General features: G+C 37.3%; 1 protein-coding gene across 10 annotated transcripts in view; it reads left to right on the top strand.

Moving 5' to 3' along the window:
• The window catches only part of NAV3 (neuron navigator 3), a 508,016-nt gene that overhangs the window by 469,918 nt on the left and 18,995 nt on the right, over positions 1–19,103 (top strand). For all 10 annotated transcript variants that reach the window (XM_074539691.1, XM_074539692.1, XM_074539693.1 and 7 more), the window contains 6 exons: positions 1,207–1,284; positions 9,158–9,241; positions 10,888–10,999; positions 12,277–12,398; positions 15,506–15,678; positions 17,987–18,140. In XM_074539691.1, the coding sequence (XP_074395792.1) occupies positions 1,207–1,284; positions 9,158–9,241; positions 10,888–10,999; positions 12,277–12,398; positions 15,506–15,678; positions 17,987–18,140 (723 nt within the window). The remainder of the gene's footprint in view (positions 1–1,206; positions 1,285–9,157; positions 9,242–10,887; positions 11,000–12,276; positions 12,399–15,505; positions 15,679–17,986; positions 18,141–19,103) is intronic.

Here is a 19,103-nt window from a genome sequence, read left to right as displayed (position 1 = left end):
AAATAATTGCATTTAAAACCAAAAGAGAAAACTTGGAAAAATAAAGGGGTCAGTCCAGGATGGAGAACAGCTCGATAATCTGCCCCTTTTGAACTGAGCTAGTGTAAATGACTGAGCTATTTTTATGTTACAGAAGTACAGGAACATGTTCATGTTGCTTGCACAGTATTTCTTGTTTGTTTTCATGGGAGTCATAAAACTAAAGTACTGCAGTGGTCTTTACTAGTGACTGTAAATGTTCCCTTTCCTAGGCTGGTTTTACCCATTTTATCTCTCTTGTCTGGAATAATTTACATCTGAATATGAGAGGCTCTTCAAAGTGAAACTCCATGCTGTGCTTGATTTCAGTACAGTGCCCAGAAGTCCCTGTAAGATCTCAAATAGAGTTAAATGGGCTTAAAATGATGTGCAAGCTTCATGTTAGGTATCTACCCCAGCTGAAATGGAAACATATTTTTCATAAGGATTCTGTTTTTCATTAAAGGATAAAAGGGTCTTGAGTTTATTTTCATGTCAACAAGCACATTTAAAGCTACATTTATTTTTATTAAGTTGGCAAGCAAGTTTTTGAATACTATATAAGATTTAAAGAGGTTGCATGTTTGAATTTCAGGGACTGTAGGAAGCATGTGTTAGAGAAAAAAAAATACTACTTTACCTCACCTAATTGTAGACAACCATAAAGAAAAATCTTGTGTCTGAGGTAGCCATCAAACCCTTCTTCATGCCAAGCATCATGAGAGTACAGTTTTCACGTTATCTTTGTCTACTGTAGACATACAACATATGTTGGTTGCATCATGTCTACAGTCAGGCACGGCAAACCTCACCCAAATGCACTCATGTTTCAAAACCTCAGGCCACATCTCCTTGATTGCACTAAGCATATGTTTGGGACTTGTGGGATTTGGTAAAAACTTGTGACATTTCCCTTGCAAAAAAGGATAATACATACAAAGTAATTAAGCATTTACCCATGTGTGCTCCCTTAACTGGAATCCTTTCTTCTACACTGGTTGAGTGCTAGAAAACAGTTGGAGCAACACTAAGCTACAACTTCTAATAATTTGTATTTCTGGATAGTTCTGAGATTAAAATTTGAAGCTAAGACATTGTTAATCTATTGGTTGTCTCTCAAGAAAACATACAAAATAACCACAACAAAAACATTGCTGAATTACTGACAGCAGTCTGTTGTTTCTCTAGCAAATTCAGAAACTACGGAGAGAGCTGGTTGCATCGCAGGAGAAAGTTGCTACACTGACTTCTCAACTTTCAGCAAATGTAAGTATTTTTGCTTGTGATGATAAGTAGTATCAATGAATACATTACCAGTTGCTCTTCCTCAACACATAGTATTGGAGACATTTACTATTTATTTATTTAGGGTTTTTGTTTTCCAAGTTAATGACTTCATTGAATTTCTATACTGTCCCAGCTTCAAGAAAAACTAATCTTGTGGAAACGAAAAGTAGGCAGTGGAAATGGAGTTTCCACAGTTTGAATGGGACAGTCCTATCATGTTAAATTTCACCCTTTTCTCAGAATCAATTATAAAAAATGGCCAAAAGTAAGGAGACACAAGCAAAGAAAGGCATGATTTGCATATTCTAATAGAATTCATTCCCATTTAATTTCACAAAGACAAACCCTGCAAAATGCAGTCATGTGTGAAGGGAAGCACAGTCTACAAGTGTACATATCATTTATATGCTACAAAAGCAGTGCTGATATATAACTAATTAAAACTGGGCTATTTCACAGAGAGCTTCCTGGTGTTCCTTCAAATTGACATATATTGGTAATATGAGTTATAGAACGTGTTATCTGAAAATAATGCCAGATTCAGAATGCAAGAGACAATCCTGTCTGGTTGATGTGGTTTCAGGTGAAGTTACTGAACAATCTCTCTTTGAAGTGTAGGTGTCCTGAATATTTAGATTTACAAATAAGTGCTGATTTCAAAGAAATTATTTCATGTTGTGAGAAAATAATCTCTAGCTCTGTGAAAGCTGCTTGTTTGTGTGTGACTTCCACACATGAAAATGTGGAAAAGCTATGCTTAGCACTTTCTTCTCTGTTCAGAAGGCTGCAGAGCACCTGTATTTGTACATCTGCAGCAGTTTAGGTTGCCATACTCTGAGTACTGGGAGTGAGCTAGTGAATCAGATGATGTGGGACATTGCAATGTTTGTAAATTCAAAATCTGGATTCTGGGTTGGGTTTTTTCATTTGAGAATGTATAGCTAGAATAGCCAGCATATCTGTATTGGGTTTGGGGCTCCTTCATTCACATGTTTTAGACACTGACCTTCATCTTTACCAGTTTGGGCAGTTCTTTATTCATCTATCCTGAGAGCAGCAGACTAAAAACCACACTGAGAGGAGAGAAGAGTAGCATGCTTTGGGTAGGTGTGTTTGCTAGTGAGTCTGTTGCTCTCTGCAGGGCCCTTTTCTTTCCACAACAAATGCAGAGATGCAGCAGCAGTGGGGAGCATAGAAAGGTGATTCCTGGCTGGACTTGTAACACAGCACAATCACAGACATGCTCATATCTACTCTGAGTGCCCTGGTGTTATCCAGAGGAGTTGTCTTGATTCCAGCAAGACCCTGATTTAATGAAAGATGTGTCTGCTCCCAGTCAGAAGTTGGACTAGATGATCATTAAAGGTCCTTCCCAAACCAAGCCTTTTCATTATTCTAAATTGAGGTGTCATATCAGTTAAATTAAATTGTTTGCCTTTGGTGAGCTTGTACTCACTGCCTGTTCCAGGTGATAACTCAGGACCCCTGGCACCACTCCTCTCTTTACTCTGCAGGTAGAAAAACAGTTTTCCCTTCCCTCTTTTCACTGGCTCAGAACAGAAACACCAGCAGATTCTTTCTAACTGCTGTGTTGAAAGGGAGACTTGAAAGGTTACTCAGGCTCTGTCACTTTTCAGTCAACCCAGAAATGCTGTAGTGTATGATATGGCAACAAGTGCAATAATGTCAGAGCATTCTCTGCAGCTGAGGAGTTGAAAATGAGCAAAGAAATGGAGTTAAGTTAAAAATGGGAGTTTTGGCTTGGTTTTTACCCAAACTAAACCAGCTGTGTGGGTAAGAAATAAATCTGGGTTGATCTGTATAAATCAGACTGGATTGTTGGGAATCTGTTCCTGTATGCTGCCTCTGGGCTCCTGAACAGCCAGGAAAAATGCTTTTCTATGGATCTAACTGTAAGGACATTTTCAATAGGATGGCTAAATATATATGCATACACATCTGGTTTTCCTATCCAGAAGTACCACATTTGATTAATTTAATCATGTTCTTTTGACTGTTACACACCTTCTAATCCATCTCTGTGGAGATATTCTTTAAACTCTAAACCTATAAGCAACCCTAAGGCGGATCCATTTTGCACATGCATTTTTTAAATGATACAAGAGAAATCTTTCCTCTTGCCAAATCCCCAACATGTAGAAATTCCTTCAAAATTAAATTTTTCAGGAGCACAAAATGTAGAGGCTTCAAAATCCCTAGGGATTAACAAAATTATATTTGAAATGAATACCATCTTGAAAAAAAGTAGATATTACTAGATATTGGGAGTAAATATTTTTGGCAAGATGTTCTCATGAGATACATACTTTACAGAACCAAAAAATTGAGAAGTATTTCACAATAAACCTGGTCCTGAATTCATTTTCTGCTGTTTCTGATACAGAACTTGTAAAGTATTAAAACAAAACTTTCATGTGAAACCAAACAATCAAAAGCAACTGCTTTTTAGCAGCCCTTCTGTCAGTCCTTCAAGGATTTTATGAGAAGAAATTCTACAAAGTATCTCTTAAACATCAGAAATAAAATCCAGGTTGAAAGCGGACAGTATATTGAACTATTTAATTGTGATAGAACCACTGAAATTTATTTAATTACAGAATTGATGCTTAAATGCCACACATTAAGTACTTTTCATGAAAATTCTGAAAGTTATTAACAAACAATTGATTTAACTTGGCAAACTTACAGAAAACCTAGATGGCTTTCTAGATTTCATGAACTTGTACTGCCTTAGCAATGCGTTCCTTTCGTGTACTCATTTACCATTTCTTTTGTAGTCTAAGAGACTACATATTTCACCAGTCACTGCCTTTTAAAGGAGAAATATTCCTAATCACAAAAATCTGGAATTTATTCTCAGAGAAGAAATCAAATCTCTACATGGATAATACTACTGTGACCCTCATTTTGAGTCATGTTTGCTCATCAGGAAGGCTAAATCTTGAATGAGCATTAAGTTTAATTCAGAAACATTTGAACACTGTCTGTCTTCTCTGGCAAACAGAGAACTGCATGAACAGTCTGTCTTTTGTGGTGCTTTTGCTAACGAGAAAAATGCTCAGTCCTTTCTGATGCTTTTGCTACAAATGCATTCCTGTTAGCATTAGTCCTTAGTGTTAGTCCTGAACCCCTCCTAATTTCCATACCTTCACTGTCTGAAAACAGGCAGCACTTTTTGCCTTGCTGTGGTCTGGAGAAGGAAAGTGTTAATAGCCAGAAATCTTGTTCCTTCAAAGCTCCATCTCGATGTGAATTTGTTGTTAGCATTTCCCTCTGTAGAACTGAGCAAAAGTACTGTACATGAGTGAAAAAAAGAGCACCTTATTCAGCTCATTTTGACACTATTTTTGCCTTTCTTTGCTTCTCCACAGAAGACTGTTGGTGACATTAGTATATAAGTAATTAAAAGACTGGCAGGTTGAAATTTGACCTCTTAAATCAAGCCTTTGCTTGATACATTATTTTATACCAAAATCTGTCAATTGGAAGTTACAGCATTTCTCAGGCATTATTAAAAACTCTGCTAAAATTTTTCTTATTTGGTTTGATTTGTTGTTCGGTTTTCGTTGGCTGGACTCAAGTACTAAGCTTGACTTCGGCAGTTTATTTCATTTGATTAACCCCAAAGGGCCAAAGTGTTTTGCCTGCAAATGATTAAATTCAAGCTGCGTCCAGCTGTCATTTGGATGCTTAATTTACAGATTTTCCCTGAGATTCTTGCTTTACTCCTGGCATCTGTCTCAGTGTGGCTGAAAGGTAAATCTCAATACTAATTCAGAAAGGGCCTGTTTTCAGTGCAGAAAATGTCCAACCAGCAGACTCCGTATGTGACTGACAAGGGCTCAAATTCCAGTGAGCAGCCTGACCAAGCCTGTTCAGAGGGACTTTGATCAGAGCTTTGTACTGTATAAAGCTGAAGGGTGCTTGCTTGCAAGCTGTAGTAGAGCCAGGATGCCAGTAGAAAGCAGAGGGGGTGTGCTGGCTAATGCTCTTGTTTGGCCAGCTCTGAACCGCTATCCTACAGCCAAGCAACAAGGTGCTAGCAGGCAGCAAACAGAAAAGGCCACCAGATCTACAGTTGCTGCTTGCAACCAGCCTGATCTCTTCTGGCCTTTCACAGCTCCTTTCATTCAGCCCTGTCAGGTGGGAGGAACTTTATTTATTTGCCTTTGTTTTATAAATCTGAATGCCACAGGTCAGGTTCCAAAATGTGTTGGAAGGCAGATGTTTCGTATGTGAATGTCATGTTCAGGATAGGCTGTAAACCTGAGCTGAGGTATTTGGGGCTTGCCTGGCTGGGACAGTTTACTAAGGAAATCTTTAAAATCAAATCTATCATCTTAGCACTGAAGACATCTCTTCCACTGTTTCCAGTGTGCATTTTGCATGTTAATAGAAGTCAAAATTAACTCGTATGTGAAGGATATCTACAGATTAAGAGCTGTCTATCTATGTATCTAATATGTATGTCAAGTTAATGATGGATATATTTTGCTGCAGGCATACTTCAAGTAATGCCCAGTTCCTGAACTCTAATTCCAGGATGTCTTTTTTTCAAGTACAAATACTGCATTCAGTTTTGAAGACATATTTTTACTATAGAATGAGCATTATATAAACCACATATAATATTCAGGCTACTCTTTGAAATATTGCAAGTATGTGTGTACTCCATGAATGAAACTTCTGAATCTAACACAGAGATTTCTAAGGTGTGAGAGATTGGCTGTATCTTAAAAAAAACAAACAAAACAATTCCTGAATATTTTTACAAGAATGAAAGAATGGAAACTTCTAGATAAATTTAATCATCCTCAGAAACTGAGGATTAGCAATCCAATCAAAATAAATTACCAAATTTTTAAGTGTAAAAAAAGTTTCTGATTAGAATTTTTAATTTCCAATGAACATTATTAAAGACACAGATTTTTCTTTCTCTTTGCTTTAATTGCTTTATGAATTATTCTGCATTTAACTGCTTAAATGTGAAAGCTGATCTCAAATGGAAATACATACATATACTTCTGTTTTATGTATACTTCGACACACACATATAAGTATACTGATAATGTAGCCTTTTTGAAATGAAATTTTCTTATTTTATTGTGTAGTATTTCTGTAGGGAAAATGTGCTTAAGTTTGCAAGTGATAGCTCCTAGACAGCTGAAGGAATGAATATTAGCTACCATGGAGAAAGAACAGTTTATTACTCTGAATATAAAATCAGTACTTCAGTAGATGAGTGTTATCTTGTAATAAACATTTAAAGTAATGAACAATGCAATTAAAAGGTTTCCTTCTTGAATAGTTTATGGTAAATGGGACTTTGAATTACATTTCTTTATTATTAGGAAATCAAGTTCTAATAGTCTTTATTTGAAATGAGTTAGAAAAATGCATCATCTTGATCCAATAACATTTATAATGCAAAAAGTTTGGTATAATATTCCAAGAAGGTAATGTTCTCTGTCACTGGGTGAATTTTACTAAGAACCCTTGTTACATGGCTGTCTTTCTCTAAAGGCTGTCAGAAAATAACAGTTTCAGTGACCTTTGATGACATTTTTAATGCTGCTTTTTACTACTTAATTTTTCCTGTAAGTTTTTTGTTGTCTATTCATGTCCTATACAGGATGCATTTGTAGCTATGGAACAGGAAAATACTTTACAGAAGTATGCATAGTTTGGTACCAAAGTACTGTGGTTATTACAGTCTAATTTCTAGAAAAGGAGAGAAGCAATGCATAATTAAACAAATTATTTCTCTTTCAAGCCCTCAGTCCCCACTGTAATTCTCAGAGTAAAACAGAACCATGGGCCGTCAGCCAAGACATAGATTTTTTATGAGGCAGGGAACAGTGAGCTCCATTAGTTTCCTGTTAAACAAAAGTAATGAAGAGACATTTGGCTAAAATTCTGTAGTAGTGCATCTATTTTGTCTCTGATAGTGTTCTGGGTGTGTGGTCATCATCTTTGGAAATAAAACACCATAGATTAATCTGGATACGTTTAACATGTAGCTAATTAATAAAGTTAAAAGTAAGTTTAAAAACAGTTATTTTTATTTTCTTAGAGAAATAGAGTAGTGAAAATAACCAAAGACTGTAGTATTGATTGGCAGGTTTTCAGGTTCATTTTATCAAAGATTTTAACTTCCAGAATGTAGCCTAAGTTATAAATGTTAAAATAGGAATATATACAATTATCTTCTAGAGATTCTATATTTGTCTAGTCTCATGTTTATTTGGAGTTAGTCCTTGTGGTATGTGTCCTTTTACCACAAAAGTTAACCTTAAGATATCCCTGCAGATGCAGAAAACAGGTCGATTGACCACTACACCTGTAAGTAATTGTGCACCTAAGTATACTAATAGTGTGGTTTACAAGGAGTAAACTTTTAGTAAGTTTAATAAGAATAAAATAAGAGGCTTTCAAGACACCTAAATATTTATAGCAATCCAAAATTATTTACAAGACACCAAAGTCACTCATCAGTACAACAGCTCTGAAGCAGAGATGCAGAAGTAGCCCACTATGATATTTATGGTAATCTTCTTCTATTGAGGGATAATATACAGAGCAAGGTGGCAAGAAGATCTTTTCCCTCTCCTAAAATGCAGAACAAAATCCTTTTTGGACCATGTCTTTTCTTGATTATACCTCAGATTCAGTACAACTGCATACATTCAAACAATTTCAACTATGCTTGTAAAAGCATGCAAATCTGCAACTGAAAAATTTGCCAGGCACTGTGTGTGCCTGAACTGCTATAATAAAAACTAAATTTTCTCCCTGAGGAAGCTCAGTTAATCCATTTGTGCATATAAATATGGTGAGTTTGAGTTATATTTCCATGTGCCAATGGTTAGAGACTTTGTCTATTACCACTTTTGAGATGGTAATGAGAAAATAAGCATTTCCTTATGCTTTTACTATTTGATGTTGGGAGAGAAATGGATGGGATTATATGGACTTCCTTAAAAATTAAGTCTTTATTTTCCCTTGGCTCTCCTTTCCCTGCATAGGGATTTTTACGCAATTTTTTAGCATATTGGGATCTTTACGACCATTTGCTCTTCTTTGCCCTACAAAGCTCAGTGCCAGTTAGATCTGATTAAGTATAATTTGTATAAATTTAGTTTGATTACAGTGTAGGATGCAGGTTGTTTAAAAAATAAAAGCCAGAAAGAAGTTTTATTTTTTTTAATATTTTGATCTGTTTCAACTCTATTGCTTTTTATACTGAGAAGTAAGACTTCCAGATTTCAGGATTTTATTTTGTTTTATATATATATATTTGCACACATTATAAATGTTATATTTATATTTTACAAAATATATTTTATACACACACAGACATATATGAGCAATATAGTATTAATAGACTAAGCAATGGCATTTTATAAGACTAACTGTGTTAATTTTTTTTTTAAGGCTTAGGATTTTTCTGAAGGTTTTTATTTCTGAAGTTAAAATTTGCTTCAAGATAAAGTGCTTCAATTCCTGTTTTGAAGTGTCCAGTAATTGAAAATAATTGCTCCTGGACTTCTCTTTGGGAGCAGACTACTTTTGGCTAATACATCAGTAAATTTAAAGCCAGGCATTAAATCCATAATTCATTTTCAGGCAGAGATACCTGAGCTGATCTCATTGGGAGCTAAAGAAGCCTGAGGAACACTGGGTGCATTTGGCTGATTCATCTATCCAACTTAGCTCAGTCTGAGTTTGAACTAATATTAAAGAGCTGGAGAAAATGTGCTTGAAGGAAAAACATACTTTTAAAAATCAAATAGATCTGGGAAAATTTCCCTGTGTTGTCTTTCTTTCACAGGCTCATCTAGTAGCAGCTTTTGAAAAAAGCTTGGGAAATATGACAGGCCGATTGCAAAGTCTAACAATGACTGCTGAACAAAAGGTAGGTTGGTCAAAGAGGATGCTTTGCTGTAGAAAATAGTCAGAAAATTATGTTAGAGTTTGGTTTAAAGAACACTAAAAGGAAAAAGGGACATCTGTGACAACAAGACAGATTTTTCTTTAATGGTTGCTGCAATCAGTTTTTCATAATTGTCCAGCAGCATGTGGAAAAAACTGCAGTATCAGGTTTACACAGATAGTTTCATAAAACAGTTGTACACTAAAATCTTTCATTTCCAGAATTCAATGAAAACATGCATGACTTCAGGTTTACTCCATACTGAAGGATCCTGTAACAAAAATTTATCATAAGCTGCTGCAGTGCTTCATTCCGGCCTCCCAGCACCACCAGAACAATGGAATTTCAGGAAACAAAGAAGTTTAAGTAGAGAAAAATAGCTTAATTGGAAAGTTAATGAAGGTTAGGCATCCTATCCATAAGTAAACAGTTTGGGTTTTCACTTTTTCACTGTGCTACTTACATAATGGGGGAAAAATACTCTAAACCTGATACAAAGAAATTTAATATGAGTCCTTTTACCAAGCTCAGGATTAAGAGGCTGCTTAGCACCTTGCAGGATTGAACTTCTGCAACTTTCTACCCTTATGAATTTTCAACAATGTCCTATTAATGGAAAGGTCTCCTTGACCCATACTGTGAAAGAATATATTTATCTGTGAGCTGCTAGTCACCACTGGAGTCTGTAACTGTCTACACAAATAACGTTTCAGAGTCTGGTTGAGCACCAACAGATGAAATGTCGCAAGACTCATTGTGAACTGGATAGAAAATATTTGTATTGTTTGCTTTTGTTTCATCTTGGGGGGGGCGGGGGGGGAGAAAAAGAACACAGTCACAATGGAATTTTCTTAAAACCAAAACTTTTAACTATTTTACAAAGTATAAATCCATCAGGTTTTCTTTCCAGAAGGAGTTAAGCAGTGACATTGAAACAGATCATCTCCAAGTCTCTTTCCCAAAAGTTTTAAAACTTATTCTTTTCCTTCTCTTCTTTTCTCTATTGTTGAGTTTAAATTCCTTTAACCCTAATTGTATAGGAAGGAGACTGGAAGGACAGGGAGTAATAAATAAAATATTGCGTATAAAAGCAATAATAAAATATATTTTCTAATAAAAATCAGCTGTGCATTCTGATACAGAACTTCTTGCACTCAAGTGGAATAATTTTACTTCGACTTGCAGGACAATTTCTATTAAACAGGGACTTTTTAATTAAATTAGTATTTAACAAATCTTTTGAATTCATCCATTAAACAGTAGCCTCACATATTAAAGGACGTACTTCAAATGGCTTCATTGTATTTTGCAACAAAGTCATTGAGCTTTTCTTAATTATATATTTTATAGTTAATTGAGACCCTTTTTAGATTACTCCTAATTGAAAATGTTTTCTTCTTAAAAATAGCATGATTGCTTTATATAGAGTAAATGAAAAAGAATATGTTAGTTAACTTCAATATCTTTGGAGAGAAAGAGTATGCATTCTTTTTATTGCTGCCCTTTTGATAACCCAAGCAGTCCCATGATCTTTAATTTGAACACTCTTCCCATGCAATTTTTTCTTTTAGCTTAGACAAACATTGTTCTTTTGCCATTATTTTGATCTCTCTTTGCTCTTCCCACAGGAATCTGAGCTTATAGAGCTAAGGGAAACCATTGAAATGCTGAAAGCCCAGAATTCTGCTGCACAAGCTGCTATTCAAGGAGCCTTGAATGGCCCCGATCATACCCACAAAGGTATGGGCTTGTCTTTATCAAAATAAATGCAGAAGTTCTCCCCAGGGGAAAAAAAAGCTAAGTCACTACTTTTCTGTTGTTTGGGAGCTCTGTTGCAAGGCAAAGCACATTCTGAAGTGAGTGGTAGGCATACTTGTGGTATTTCCAGAGTTGGAAACCTTGCCCAAGTTTCCTGTCTGCCAAACTTCCTGGAGCTTTATCTTCTTAGAGCTGGGTGGCCAAGAATTGATGGAGAAATAACCGTGTTCCTGCAACTGACTAGTGAAGTACACCCAAGACACAAGTGAGGTCTTACAGTATAACATGGTTAGAGGTTGAGAACCCAGTCAAAGCTGTAGCTTTGTAAATTGGTGTTCTTGTTGGTAAGAGACAGGCTGACAACAACTCAGCTCCTTCTTGAAGTGCTAAATCAGTGCAGGAAAGCAGGCATTAAATTCCAGATGTCAAATTAATTTGTCAGTACAGTTAGGCCGATATTGCATGATAAATACATACTTCAAAAGTGCCTGCTGATAAGCAACAGCAAAGAAATTACTTGAAAAAAAAATATGGTATTTGTTTTTGAGAGTGTTACTGATCTTCCATTAGAGAGGTCATTATTTAGGTTATTGCCTTAAGGTCATTTCACTGCATGACTTGAGTGTAGCAAAGCAAATTTCTAGGAAGTAGAAAATAATCTAAAAAGTAATTTCCCTTTGTATTAGTGGGCATGTTGTACAAGAATAATTTCCAGTGATTAAGATATAGTTATCAGAGACCTCTAAAAAATTGAAACTCAGAAGCTGCACCAACCATTTTTAATATTCTTCACTTCCTGGTTATTTTGTTTCATTCATTTTTAATGAACTCTTGCCTGTTTCTTTCCATCGGGGTATATTAGAAGGTAGAATCTGAGCACTGATTAGGGCTGCTACAAGTTGAGTAGTGCCTACACTCCTCAGAACTACAGTACATGTGGCACTGAAATGTCACGTAATCCATGTGCTCATTTATGAGGATACACGTGCATAGATTGCTGTGAAGGTTCATTGCCTTCTGGGCAACAACAGCCTAGTTTGAGAAACCCCTAAGTATTGGATTAATTGTATGCATCCCCCTAGGTCCATATATGGTTTCTCACAAGCTTCAATAGCTTGAATCTGAGCCACTGCTAGCATCAGTGCCATTTATGTTCATTTAGACTGCCTTTGAGGAGGCAGATGCTACATAAATATAAAAATTAATATTACTATTATTAATATATTGAAAGTGATTTCACAGTAACTTCCTTTCTTTAGATCTACGTATAAGGCGGCAACATTCTTCAGAAAGTGTTTCCAGTATCAACAGCGCTACAAGTCATTCCAGTATTGGCAGTGGTAATGATGCTGATTCCAAAAAAAAGAAAAAGAAAAACTGGGTGAGTACTCAGCAGGTTTAAGCCTCTCTTCTAGCTATTCTGTCATTTCCTAGTGTCTGAGTAACATAATGGTTCATTTCATGGCAATGTTCTTGTGAGGCCAGATGGGTATAAAGAAATTCATGTGTATCTGTAGTGTGACACTACCAGCAAGCTAAAAATTATTGAATATCAGCAGGGTTTTATTTGCATAAGTCAGAGTAATTAAAACAAACAAAAGTACAAGCAACAATTACAACAACAAGAAAAGAACAACAACATCATAAATTTAAAATAGCTGTTGTGACCTGTCATGGTTTGAGCCTGGCACAGAGCCAGTGCCCCCCATGAAAATGCCTCACCCTGGTGTCTGCTGTGAGATGTGACCAGGAATAAGCAAAACAGGCTCTAACTTAAACATAAAGACCACTTTATTACTTAAACTACAGGAAAATAGGGAGAGACTATAAGGAAAAAGAAGAAAAGAATTGAAAACCTTACAAAAAAAAACCATTTTCCTCCTCCCCCACCACCTGACTTTCCCAATCCAATACATTCTCCCAAAACAACTGCCCAGCCTTGGCCCCACACGTTAGTATACTCAAACATCAGTTCATGAAGAGGAAAGGAGTCCTTCTCGTTCCATAGGCTTCTCCTGGAAACACACTGAAACCTCGTGTGCTTCTCTGTCACTTCGGCACCGCCCGGAAAAAAAAAGTCCTTTTGCCGCTTGTGACATTTTCCTTCCATGCCCAGTGCTCTCACCACTGAGACATGGCCAGAGCTGCTTTTAGGGTTGTCTTTCAAGGATGCCTTGTCTCACTCCAAAAAGGCACAGTCTCTGCTTTTGGGACATCTGTCCCCCCCATATTTTTCCAACCCCCTGGGGCCGGGGGGTCCTCACGAATGAACCCTCCTGGTTTTGAGGCACTGCCTCCCCCTAAATGCAGTCTGTGTCACAGGAACAACTGAGTCCATAGCCACGAGAAAAGTCCAGCCAAAAGGCCACTCCAAATCATCTCTCCCCATCCAATCATCTCCACATCTCATCTCTTATCTCCCTTCTTATTCAGCTTCGAGGAGGATTAGCATTTTTGCAAGGCCCCAATCATGCAAGAAAGGGTTAAAAGTTTTCAGTCTCTGTCGGTCCGGAGCGACTCCCACGCACGCTGCCCACACGGTGCCGCTCCGGCCGGGCACTCTCCCTCCTTCTCCTCCAGGCTGGCTGCTCTCCTGGGGGGGGGCTGGCTGCCCGAGGGCTGACTCTCTGGGATCTTCCACCCTTCCATCCTCGAAGCCCCCCCGAAGCCCCCTCAACCCCATCTCTGTCCAGGCCCCGGGCCTACCGCATGGCCGGCCCCTCCCCCGCCCAGCAGCAGCGGGCTGGGCGGGGGAAGAGATCTGAACTCCTCGCCGCGAGGTCCAAAAAGAGGGAGTGCCAAGGGCAGTGCCTTGCTTTTAACCCCTGTGTATTCTCGGAGGTGTGTCCAAACCCCACTGGCCACACTGGACGCCAGTCTCAAACCCAAAACCTTCATTGGTTTGACCACAGCTTCCCAGAATTCCCACTCCTTCCTGGTCAAACCACGACAGACCAAAAACCACCTCTGGGCCACATTGAAATACTGTTTGATTTTTCTTCAGTTGCAGTTTGGTTCAAAAGCTTGATTCAAATATATTACCCAGCTATGGAGGGAGTTGAAATCAGTTAAGAATTCTCACTTAAAAATACTACAGTGTTTAAAGAAATTAAGATGTTGCTCAACTGGAACATACAAATATCACATACTGCTAAAGATTTAATTAAATACTTTAAATAAATAATCAGAAAATATGTTTTTATTGTTTTTAAAATGTTATCTGCATAAACATTTGTTTTAAAATACTGATGAGCCTTCATTCCCTTGATTTGTAATTCCACACTCTTTCATGTTTCTGCAAGGTGAACTCTAGAGGAAGTGAGGTGAATATAAACCATGGAAAAGTTGGCATGCATCTATGAAAAAACCCTATCTTGGCATGATTGCTATTTATTTTGGCAGTAGGCTTTTATACCTTCTAAAACCAGATTATCCTGTATGTCTTCTCAGTTTGTCTTTATTCATTTTAATCTCAAAGTTTAGGCTATAGAAAGGGGGAGTGTAGCCAAAATCCATTTCTTTCTCCTTAGACATCATGAGCTGGAAAGGACTTAAATATTGTTTCTCATTAAGATCAGTGGTCACACTCCCCACTCTCCAATTTTACCATGAAAATAATGTGTTTGAAGTCCTCATTTTTTCATAGAGGAACCAGCTGGTCGTTGTGTTCTGTACAGTTTTGACCAGAGCAACTCTCTGAAAATAAAAATAAAACCTGTATTTTTCCTAAGATGAGTAAGTTCTGTACTTAGACAAAGGTATGAACAAATGACATAGTTAATTTTAACTGGAGACAAAACTGTTGTCATCTTGGTTTCTGAAATAAATGGCTCTTTGGCTATTCTGTCCCTTTTCAATACTGGATACAAGCTTCTAGAGGGAAAAGGCAATGCTTGTATGTTCGGTAATCCTACCACTCTATAGGAATCTGCAACAAACAGTGTATACCTTTCAGCTAACATTCTTCTCAGTAGTACAACAAGGCAAACCTCTTGTTCCCACTTAGATCCTCTTGATTGTGATCCAAATCATAGAGTTTGCATAGTTTGACCATTCAAAGTTTTAATGGGGAAAATGAATTGGCAAACACTGTAAATTGAACTTATCTTCTGATTTCAGTATTTAGTGGAGTCTGTACCTAGATGCAAAGTGGTTATTTAAAGCCACCCCTTGAAGGGAATGCCATGGGAATGGGATTCCACTGGGGCTTAATGGCTTTAAATGAGCACCCCTCCCCAATAGCTGTACCACTCAATCCTGCACTTTCTCCATAGCATTACTTCTGCACTGCGCTGGATTAATAAAGTCAAAACAAAGCACTGTATCATGTTTTTAGAGATACTGTGTTGCATATGTTAATACCTTGCTTCTGCATACTGACCTCAGGCAGTGGCTAGGATGGCATCTGCAAACTAACTCTTCAAAACATGAGCTGCACACAAAGTGCTGTGATGAGGAAAATAATCTTGCTCTGTATTTGTTTTCCAGCTAAGAAGCTCTTTCAAACAGGCCTTTGGAAAGAAAAAGTCCACCAAACCTCCTTCCTCACATTCAGACATAGAAGAGCTGACAGATTCCTCCCTTCCTTCCTCACCTAAATTGCCCCACAGCTCAGGAGAGTGTGCAACAACATCGATGAAACCATCACAGTCAGCATCTGCGTAAGTGTCTCTCTTGGCACATGGGGTGGGCTGGGAAGCGGACCTCCAGCATGGCCATTTGCAGTTCAGAAACCATTGTCGACAGCTGAGGTCTTCTAATCCTGAGCTCCATCCATTTGCCAGATTTCTCGCGAGCTGCACCACTTGCACACTGGTTCTGCAGCAGGTCTTTATTCAGTCATAATCTTTCATCCTTTCACAGATTTTACCCAAAATCACCTGGCTGTACAAACTTCTAAAAGCCTGTGTTGTGCTCTACCTGCACCATTAGCAACTTTATAGCATCCACTTAGCAAAGGCCAAATGCTAATGTTTCCTTGTTACCTTTTTTCATGACATTCTAAAAAAATTCTTAAACATATATATTTTTGAATTTTTACAGTATACTTATTTCTCCTGTTATTACTTTATCTATTTTGTAGCTACTGGTGTATATAAATTTTAATCTATTTCCTCTCTTCTATCAGCTTGCATTTTTTTGTGGGATTTTATTTTTATTTTATTCAAATCACCACCCTGAAGGTTTCAGGTCTGAGAACAAGTGAACAGTCAACAGCTGTCTGATTTCTTCAGTATTTTTTTAATATCTGATATGTTCTTATGGAGTTCCTAGCTCCTTCTTATTCATATTTCTCTGCTTTTTTTTTTTTTTTCACTCTGCTAAGCTCATAACTCTTTCTGATATGGGGAAATCAACCTCTTTGAACCAAAAAATGTCTACTACTGATGTTAGCTTTACTTTCCTTCGCCTAATTGAGAATAATCAGGTCATAATTAATTTTCTTAAGGCACTCAAGGAATTCTATTCTCATGACTGCTTTATTAGTTAGTAAATGGAATATGCATGGAAATAAAATTTCATTTCTAATTTTCTTAGCATAGGAAGGTATGGACACATCACAAAAAGAGCTATACCATAATATTCAGGGAAAAAAAATCCTGGTCTATGTCTTTCTTAATCTTTAATCACATTTAAAACGTTTTTGCATGTTTTGAATGATATTCATTATTTTTCTTCCTCTATTTGGCACGTATTTTATTTGCCATGAACTTCATCTTCCCTTTGCTTATGATTTCTTCATATATTTTCTTGATGGGGTCTTGCGTTCTGAACCATTCCCTTTACTTTCTTCCAATTGCATCTGTCTAATACATGTGTGTGCAGGTCATCTCTAGTGTGGGCATCAGAGAAAAGGCAAAACGGCCGCGTGGTCTACAGGCATAGATCCCGGTAAAACTGAGTGTGGGGCATGGAATTGTGTACCCAACTGCTGACCTGAAGAGTGCTGCATCTTCTTTCCCAAAATGCGTTTGCATGCATTCTGGCAATTAAATGCTGACCTTTGTTTCTTTTTTTGTTTGTTTTTAAATGTTAGCAGTAATAATCACAATAATAATACTTATTTTCATAAAATATTTTTCATATTGAGATTTTTCTGAAAATATTAACTATTTATAGTCACAGTAATAAAGAACAAATAACATTTGCTGAATTGACTGGAAATACTGTTTAGTGTAACAAGCCAATGTTCAGTGTTTTATTTTCTACTGGTGGTTCTGATGATGATACAAAGATGCAAAACAGTCTAACAAGAGAGCTGGAAAGTTGTGGGTCCCTGAGCCAGTCATGTTTCAATCTTTTCTTACACTATAATGGTTTTTTTCATTAAAATAAATGCATATGAAAAGTAACCACATGGAAATCCAGTCTTCAAGGGGAAAAAACAAAAACCAACCCGCATGATTTCTTCTATTATACATTACAAAATCACAGGCTATAGGCAAAATATCAGCTATCACAAATCAAAACCATTACACATCAAAATCTTGTAGACTATTCAATGACTGTCCCTTTGTGTAATATTCATATCAGAGGAAAATATTGATGCCTAACAAATAATAAATATCAGCAGTACAGTTCAATCAGCACACATCAGTTCTGACGACCGTTGCATAGAGAAATCATAAACTTTGCACCAAAGAAATTATGTGAGTAAAAAATCCAATTAAAACCAATGGATGCTAAACACTCAAAGATACCTGAAAATTATTTAAGAATTTGTTTTTCACCATAGTGAGCTAAACTAAAAAGTTATAACGCAATCTGATCACTTCTTTTGGAGGGGACTTTTTTTTCCTTTTTTAATTTGCAGTTTGATCGTTTTCATGTTTCTTTGATAAGTTTCTTTCTTCACTCATAGGTTTCACCAGCAGCAAGCGTTTTTCTGTTCTTTGATATTTAATAATGACACTGCTTTGGGGAGAGAACATTCCTTTAATCTCCTGCCTGTTTCCTGCTCCTCTTTAGGATCTGTGAGTGCACAGAGGCAGAGGCTGAAATTATTCTTCAGCTAAAAAGCGAGCTGAGGGAGAAGGAGCTCAAATTAACGGATATCCGTCTGGAAGCCCTCAGCTCTGCACACCACCTGGATCAGATCCGGGAAGCCATGAACCGCATGCAGGTCAGTGCAGCAGCTTAACTGATGACAGGGATGCGCACCAAAGGTATGACTGGTGTGTTTCCTTTCCCAGGACTTTGTTTCAGGCACCAAAAAACTGTCAGTGTAAATTAAATTGCTGGATTGACAGTACTTCTGAAGGATGGGTATGATAAGTGTTCACCTTCTAATAAAGACATTCTTAGCATGTATATTAATAGCTAAAATGTGTTTAAGAGATATGGAAGAAGACATAATCCCTGCTCAAAGGATATTTACTATCTCAAGCCTATAACTGGAGTTAGCAACATGACAGAGAAGCAGATCAAAAAGTGATTTCTACAGCGTTTTAAATCCTTGAGCCATGGAGGGGGCCAGGATGTTATGTGCATACTGTTTCATCATTTCTGATTCCTAATTCAGTCATGGCTTGCCAAAGCAAAGAATGTGAAATTGAACTAATTACTGTATCCGGCATCATAAAGTTTTGTTATATTGTTTTGTTACACTGCCGCAATTCCTCTGTGAACATATTTTTTTTCATTAGAAGATTTTTCCTTTCAGGAGCCTGAAAGGATGCAAAAGCATGGCAGTGTTCTTCAGTGGAGCACAGAGCTTTATGGTTCTCAATTCGTTTGCTTACATGCCAATGCCTCCTGCCATGGTGGGTGCCCAAAAGTATCTCTAATATCCACACATTGTGACAGTTCAGTGGAACTGGGCCCTTCTGGAATGGCAGCTAAGATACCCATGTAATCCCTGAAGGCACTGTAAATCTGTATTTGGGGAACAGAATCAAGGCCATGGGCTGGGCATTCAGGTTGAGACAGAGTTGGTTACATTTAAAAGTCTGGGAATGAGCTACTTGATAAACTTCTGTTGTACTCAGTTGAGTTTTAGTCCTGTAGTAGTGAGGGCTAAAGAACTGTCCTAAAATTACCCCAAGATAGGTACAGAGGGTGAAATAGAGTTCCTTGAGCACAGGTG

The sequence above is a fragment of the Zonotrichia albicollis genome, chromosome 4 (assembly GCF_047830755.1).
Source record: "Zonotrichia albicollis isolate bZonAlb1 chromosome 4, bZonAlb1.hap1, whole genome shotgun sequence".
Classification (NCBI taxonomy): Eukaryota; Metazoa; Chordata; class Aves; order Passeriformes; family Passerellidae; genus Zonotrichia; species Zonotrichia albicollis.
Note: the sequence above shows the minus strand (reverse complement) of the source record. Positions and strands in the feature narration are given on the sequence as shown.